At 39.7% G+C, this 8,275-nt stretch overlaps 1 protein-coding gene across 1 annotated transcript; it reads left to right on the top strand.

The window, feature by feature from the left end:
* The first annotated feature begins 3,822 nt into the window (after nucleotides 1-3,822).
* LOC148357457 (olfactory receptor 4E1-like) lies at nucleotides 3,823-4,758 on the top strand. The gene has a single exon (XM_088346079.1). The coding sequence runs from the start codon at nucleotides 3,823-3,825 to the stop codon at nucleotides 4,756-4,758; it is 936 nt and encodes a 311-aa protein (XP_088202205.1).
* Nucleotides 4,759-8,275: the final 3,517 nt, after the last annotated feature.

Raw genomic sequence — 8,275 nt, 5'->3', positions numbered from 1 at the left:
TAAATATATGGCTCGCAAACCATTTATTTTCATGAGTACATATACGTACGATTTGATTTCCCCCTATGTTCCTGCACGGAGTCTGCGCTCGGAAAATTCCGGTCTACTTGTGACTCCGAGAGCCAAGAAGTCTGCGGGCTCGAGAGCGTTCTCCATCCTGGCCCCGGTGTTATGGAACGCCCTGCCTCTGGAGATAAGATCTGCAACCTCAACGGAAGTTTTTAAATCGAGGCTTAAGACACTCTTCTATTCCAAAGCATATGATTGATGCCCACCTTGTATTCTGTTTTGTCCTGTCTTTTTCCGAGGCCTGCCTGGCTGATACGAAGGAGAAGGATGATTTGGGATGGGTCAGCGGACCGGCGTCTGACCTGCAGCATGTCAACCCCTGCATTTACCAGCTGGCAGAGACGAGAGGCAGCGTCGTGGCCGTCATAGACTTTCTGGACTGGTTTGCAGGCTGGGGGCGTCGTTGATGTCATGCACTTTCCGGACATTTTCAACATCTTACATTATGTTTACTAGTATGTGTACAGTAATGCTAATTGTAATTCACCCTGGTCAATCCTGGAAGGGGGATTACCACATGTGAGGTCCTTTCTCAAGGTTTCTCTTTTGTCCTCACACTGAGGTTTTTGAGTTTTCCTTGCCCGCATGCTGGTTTAAGATCAGGTAATTGTGTAATTTTGTAACTGTAATCCTGTGCAGTCCTTTGAGACATTTTTGTGATTAAGGGCTATATAAATAAATTTGACTTGACTTGACTGACATATATGCTTACGACGGCCTTGGTCTAGCTCCTCCTGTTAGGACATGCCCTCCTACCTTGTGCCTGGCCAAATTTAGACTGCCTTTGGGAGATGAGTCGTGTACCTGCTCTGGGTTCCGGTCTCCTGGGAGGGGCGGAACCCTGTGGTGGAGTTGTGACGGCAACCTTTGATGCGGAAATGCAGCCAACGCCCCTCACCCCAACCTCACATTCCAGCAGTATCAGTCAGATAACATATCTATGTGATTGACTAAAAACGCAGTAATGACGCTCCCCTACTCACGACTATTCGACTTCGAAAACGGTAGATCCGAACATCTTTTTCGGGATGTCGAAAAATATCCGGACATTGCTGTAAGTTAGATTTTGTATTGTGTGAACCTTTTACCGAGTAAAGGACATTACTGTAGTGCTTCTTTCCGCCCCTAACGGCATGTGGCGCTGTGAGAGGTCACACAGCATGCACCCGGAAAAAAAACATTTGCTTCCTCTTCCTAGTATGTGTATAAACATTCTATACTGTCTATACTATGTCTATATGATCTCCAGCGCGCTAAGAACTTTGACGGTTTTATTGTTTAATAAAAAAAAGTGTAAAGAAGAGGCGAGCCGTTTCTTTTGAAAATGAAAGTGAAATAAGAAAAGCTTGATGCCGTAGAGAAAATGGTTGCATCGCTTTATTTTTGGCCACTTTCTAACACGGAGGAGGACCGACTGAAACATTTATGGCTCATTTCTTTTCATTGATAACAAATATATTCCTGAAACCATGGCTCAAATTTGTAGTTACTTAAACTATTTTATTTTGGATTTTTTTAGTGACATAAAATGTTGAGGATTAAAAAATGTGGACCTATGTCAACGTTTTGGCTTTGTTGTTACCATTTTTAACTATTATAATACAGACACACAAATAATAAAATCAAATCCTGTCCTGGTTTTCTTTTCAAAAGTGGTCGACCCTTAGTGTTGTTGCTGTACTTTTTAAAATACACAATTTGGGAATAGTAACGTCCAATTTAGATCTAAAAGTGGCTACAAATGTCCTTTTTGGGTACAAAGTTATATTTACCCAAAATGATTGAATTTTAAAAACACAGACGATTTAGCTACGTGGCTAGCTAAATACTAGCTTGCCACCCCTGTCTGTCTGTCTGTCTGTCTGCCTGCCTGCCTGTCTGTCTGTCTGTTTTTTTTTCTTTTTTCTTTTTTTTCTTTGATTCTTGGTTAGCTAAATAGTACTTATATATCTATCTTTCTTGCTACTTTGTGGTACTTGGTCGATTTATATATAAATAAAACTAGTCTTGTTGTTCAAGAGTATTCAAATAAAAACAACTGCCATCTGGACTTTTGTCAAACCTCAGAGTCCTTACCGGTGCCGAAGCACGTCCAGTTAATAACCTAAAATCAGGTCTCAATATATATATATATATATATATATATATATATATATATATATATATATATATATAAATATATGTGGATATATGTATTAACACTTCTCAATGCTGGTCACTTGATATTGATATTCGTCCTTGGTCAATTCAAATCCAATCTTATCTATGGTGTTTAAAACAAGTTTTTGGAATGTTTACGTTTCTTTCCCAATAAAAGGACCATAACAAGTTGTCTCCCCGTGGTGTCATTAAATACACTTTGCTAACAAGTAGCGTTATTATTAGTCAGTAAGCTGAACCATTGGGGATTAATTTCTACGCCAGGTACCTAATAACAATAACAATATTTATGTCGGCCCCCTACGGAACTCATTAATTTTTAACTGTTTTGTGTTGGCAGATGATGCAATTTTTAAAGGGACAGTGTGTTATATTTTGGGCCTGTCTCTGCTTTTTCTAATGAAATGAGAAAAACATGATGAAAATATGGTTTAATGTTTTATTTACTTCAAAACATTAAATCGTACCCTATTTTCAGAGAACATACAGATAACAGGACAGTTTATACCTAAAATAGGCAAAATTATTTTGTCAAGAAGTTGTCTTTTTTGTATTTTTTTTTTAGGAAATAATCCCTAAAGCCCTGGTGCCAAACATGCGGCCCATGGGCTAGATCAGGCCCACCAAGGGTTGAAATTCCGCCTGCGAGACAACACTGAGAGAAGAGCAGAAGAAAAATGAGCTGCAGTTTTAAATATGTCCACTTGGAAGCGCCAAAGCCAGGTGCCACCCCCAAATCAACTGGAGCTTCATTTTTTTACCCATCCCCTTCCCCCCTTTGTCGCGTTTTTTTTCTCTCACTCTTTCTCGTCCTCTTTTATTTCCCTTTTTCACTTTGTTTGTCAGTCTCTCTCCCCCTCTTTTGCTCTTTCTCTGCCTCTCTTTGTCTGTCTTTCTTTTTCTATATTTGTTTCTCTTTCTTCTTGCTATTTCTCTTTTTTCTCTCTTTCTTTATCCCTCTCTTTGTCTGTTTCTTTCAAACTTTCTCCCTCTCTCTTTTTCTCCCTCTTACTTTTTCTCTCCTTTTTGTTTCTTACTCCCCTTTTCTCCCTCTGCTTCACTCTTTCTAACCTAAAATGAGAAAGGTTATATATTAAAATGAGCAAAATGTTGTAATTTTGGGGTGGACGCTAACATAAGAATCAGAAAGTAAGACAAGGTGCTCAAGAAAAGATGGTATTTAATCACAAAATAATCAACAAAGTAACAAATGCTCAATGAACAACTAAAATATCCAAACTACACAAACAAAAATCAAATGAGAAACAAGGATAAAACTGGAAAAGGTGATTGCTATGGATAGAGAAAAATTGATGAAAGAAATGGATGACCCGACCACAGGCTCTGTCCAAAATGTCTTTATGAAAGCCTGGGGTGATAAGGGACAGGTGTGCAGTGATTGGACACACCTGTCCCAATTCCAAACTGGTCAAGCAACCTCTGGTCGAAGAGAGCGCACCAGACCCCACCACAAAAATGTTCAAAACATTACATTACAGTGTGGCAATAATTCCAAAGGCGGGCCCTGATGTCCTTAATGTATATAAAAGAGCCCTCTAGTTGCTGCAAACCCTGTCATTCTTTTTCATCACCATGCTCAACTCGTCTCTGTGCGCCTTGTCTTATGTAAGGCTGGGCACTTTTGTCCTACCGCCTGGTGCTAAGTACCCGGTGTTCCTCGCTGGCATCCTCCTCTATTTATTCTGCGTGACCTGCAATGCTACCTTGATAGCCGTCATTATCCTGTGCCGCAATCTCCACAAACCCGTCTACTTCATCCTCCTCAGTTTACCTCTCAACGACTTGCTTGGCATCAGTGCCATGCTCCCCAAAGTCCTTTGGGGGATCCTGAGCGAAAACTTGGTGGTTCCTTACCGGCTATGCGTTCTTCAGGCGTTTTTACTACATTTATACGGCGGTGGTATACTTTTCATCCTTGCAGCTATGTCTTTTGACCGCTATGTCGCTATCTGCATGCCGCTACGCTACGGTTCGCTAATGACACCGAGGGTGGTCATCATGGTGGTGTCTTCAGTGTGGGCATTGGACCTTCTCCTCATCACGTTCCTCTTCTCTTTGCAAGTCGGGTTGCCAAGATGCCGATGGGGTATCGCCAACGTTTTCTGCGACAACCCATCATTGCTTAAACTGATGTGCGGCGATACCAGCATCAACAACATAGTGGGGCTGCTCAACACGGCCATTATGCAAGTGGTGAGCATTTCCGTGCAAGCTTTCTCTTACGTGAAGATTTTGGTGACTTGTGTGGTGACTCGGCGAAGCGATGCCAAGAGAAAGGCGGTCAACACTTGCTTGGCTCAGTTGGTTATCCTCATCATCTTCGAGATTGTGGGAACTTTCACCATTTTGTCGCACAGATTTCAGAATGTTTCTGGAAATTTGCAGAAGGTTATGGGCGTGTTGATTTTCCTCATTTCGCCGCTACTAAATCCGTTGGTCTACGGGCTCTACACTAGTGAGATACGGAACACTTTGTTAGGGGTTTTTAAGAATAGAGCCTTTGTCTGAAACTTTCACACCAGAAAAAAAAATACTTTGTACCCAGTTATTAGAAAATCTTGCTCAGAAAGTGTAGGGGATACCTGGTACAGTCTCTCAAACAGTGACATACACAGTGTTACAACAGTACCCAGGTATAAATATTGGAAAAGAAATGTGAAAATATTTCACAAAAGACTTTTTGAAGGCACGCCTTATAATCCGAAGAATAGTGTATATATTTTCTTGTTTTAGAAGATTTTATTAGCTTTTTCCTTTTTAATACCCTCAAAACAAGCAAAACTGTCTCATCCAGCATATGGTAGATTATTTTGCTCATTTAGAAATATGTTTTCTGCCTAAGTTAGAAAAAAAATAGAAAAAAGGTTTTGTTTGTTTTAAGTACCGTATTTTCCAGACTAAAACCTAAAAAAAAAAATTGCAGAAGTTTAAAAGTGGGCCTTATACTCTGATGATCCTTATAGACATAAAAATACAGAAATAAAATTGAAAATAAAATGCATACAGTAATCTTTGATGAATGAATGAATAAAACCATATTTCATAATGTTTATTTCTAAGAATTAACATGTTTTTTCCTGACTTTTTGTTCTGGCATGAAAAGTTGTGGTATAAAATTAAAATGTTGGAAATGATTTGTGTCTTCATTCGTCAAGATATGAAAAATATTAGGTATTAGGTGCGGCTAAACATAAGATGCGTTTTCTTTTCTGTGCCAATTTTGTTTTGTTCAGTTGTTTTTCTAAATTACCAGTATCAAGCCAAGAAAAAGAGAATATTCTTTAAATAAATTTGAACAGTCAGACTCCTGTGACATTTAACCACACAACAGAAGCATAAAATGTCAAGTGGTGTAGAAAGAAACATGTTTAACACACTGTGTAAAGGAAGAAACTTATAGAGACACACCAGTAGTTACATAACACCCCTACAAAAATTGTTTTCTCCCCATTTCATATGTTTTTGATCATTTCAAATTGTGTACGAAGTATTTGTGACACCTAAGAAATATTTATGGCCAAAGTTTGGATGGGCACCGCCAAGGTGTACTTGCCCAAGACACACCACAGGTAGGTAGGATCCGTGAACCGAATATGCGTACCTACAATGGCGTCTCGGTTCTAGCTGCAGCTTTTGAAGGGATCCTCTCTGGCCAATCAGTGGAGGGCAGAGGTCAGCAGTGATTTTGGTCAGGTTATAGCTCCGGGACAGTGTTTTGGAACTTCGACAGAGGTTGTGCAAAAAACTGTGGTAATAGGTACCAAGAACCAGGTATTCTTTGGAAAACCAATAAAGGCGAGGTGAGGCGAGCTGGAACCACGCTGTGGAAAAGCTCTATATGAGTTACGTACACGATGCATTCACCATTACCGTCTCTACAGTGCCCCCAACCCCACCCTCCTCTCTCCAGCTCACATGCCTGTTTACATTCGTTTACTCAATTTTATGTTGGTATTGACTTCAGAAAACAGTGTCTAAAACACACAGAAGAAACTTGCATTGTTTTTACACTGTAATTCTGGCCAAAGGGAACTGCAAGGGAATTATTTTGCGTCACTCAAAGTGGATGTGAAAGAAGGGACTCGGCTCCTTACCACTAGACAGCTGTTCAATTTTTGTGCCTTTTTTCTCTTCTGACTAGTCACTATGCATTTTGGGGGATTCTGTGTTGTTGACCTTGAATTTGTTGAGCAAAAAAGGAGACTAAATTGTTTTGTATTTTTTTTTGTAGATTCATAAATATGTTAAATATGTTTCCTCTGTTTTTAGGGTTAATGTGTTTATAGAAAAATGTAAAGTTTATTCTGGGCAGCACGGCAGCGCAGTGGTTAGCGCTTGTGCGGCACAGTGCATGTCATGGGAACCTGTCGTGGGTTCAAATCCAGCTCCAGACTTCCTGTGCGGAGTTTGTATAATCTCCCCGTGCTTGCGTGGGTTTCCTCCGGGCACTCCGGTTTCCTCCCACATTCCAAAAACATGCATTTCAGGTGAATTGGCCGGTCTAAATTGTCCCTAGGTGTGAATGAGCGAGCGAGTGAGTTGTCTGTCCCCGTGTGCCCTGCGATTGGCTGGCAACCAGTTCAGGGTGTCCCCTGCCCACTGCCTGGAGATGGCTGGGATGGGCTCCAGCCCCCCGCGACCCTAATGAGGATAAGCGGTACGGCTAATGAGATGAGATGAAAGTTTATTCTCTTTTCTTATTTTATATACCTTTTTTGTTTTGTTCTATTTTTCTTTATTTCTTTTTTCTATTTTTGTCTTGTTTTCTTTATTTTTCCCACTTCAGTTATTTTGTGCACAATCTTACATAAACGTTAGTAATGTAGAGATCAAAGCAACAAAAACAACCCAAAGAGCTGTTTGGGACCCCAAAAAGACGTCTCCTTTTGGTGAACCGAGCTGAAAAAGCCGTTTCCCATCTCTGCAAGTAAACTCCGGTCACTATGGTGTTTTGTATGTGCTCCAAAAATGTCAAATTATTTGACATACAACTTATTTTTTAAGTAACGGAAATAATTACTTTCCGTGGTAACTAATCAATTTTACTATAGAGTACTTCAGTGACTAACTCAGTTACTTTTTGGAAAAGGTAGTGAGTCACTATAACCAAATATTTTTTAAAGTAATATGCCCAACAGTGGTTAATAATTGCACATATAAGTCTCACCGGAGTATGGGTCGCACCAACGGCCAAATTATGAAAAAGAACGCAACTGATTCTGGAAAATACAATATATTGATTCTGCAGAAGCATTGAAAAAAAAGAGTTTAAGGACACCTCTGAAATCCTTCAAAGCAGGTGTCGGGAACCTTTTTGACCGAAAGAGCCATAACAAAAAAAATATTTTTGACTTTGATACATTTTATGACAAAATTCAGCAAAACTGACAAACCCGTTCTCCAGACAAAAGCTAATTTTTCAGCGGAGTTTAATTTACTGTGTGACATAAGAGGATTTGATCAAATTTATGAAATAAGAATATTACCAGAGCCTGTGTCCCATATCCACAAATGTAACACTTTAAATGTGTCTCCCTCCTGCAGTTATTTAAGATTGTTAAGGCTCATTTTGAACTTCATTTTTTTATGGTTTCAAAACAAGGTGCAAGCAGATTTATTTTGTAAAAATGTCACAAAATACTGCAAACGTGGAAACTTCATTGCAGACGGCGCTGTGTGAATGGCTCTGCCCATCCCCACTGCTCACCCAATCAAATTGCTGTGTGTTTGGCTGGCGCATTTGGGTGTTTACAGTTTGTTATGTAAGTTTTTTTCTATAAAGTGTACAACACTGAAAATACATTGATTAGTGAGCTTCTATAAAAAGGATTCCATGCGATGTATAGCCAGATGTGACAATTTGACCATAAACTGTAGTTGGGACTTTGTCATTTTAATACTCGACCAAACCACTCATTCTACTGGCTATGCATGCATCAAATTTTATTCTGCACTTTTCATATTTGGAACGCTACAGAAGTCATTTAAAAGTATGGAATTTTATCTCCGAGCCAGATGTACTCAT

This window comes from Urocampus carinirostris, chromosome 10, assembly GCF_059441175.1.
Source record: "Urocampus carinirostris isolate Australia breed hairy pipefish chromosome 10, RoL_Ucar_1.0, whole genome shotgun sequence".
In the NCBI taxonomy this organism is placed as follows: Eukaryota; Metazoa; Chordata; class Actinopteri; order Syngnathiformes; family Syngnathidae; genus Urocampus; species Urocampus carinirostris.
This window is presented reverse-complemented; position numbering and strand designations above follow the sequence as displayed.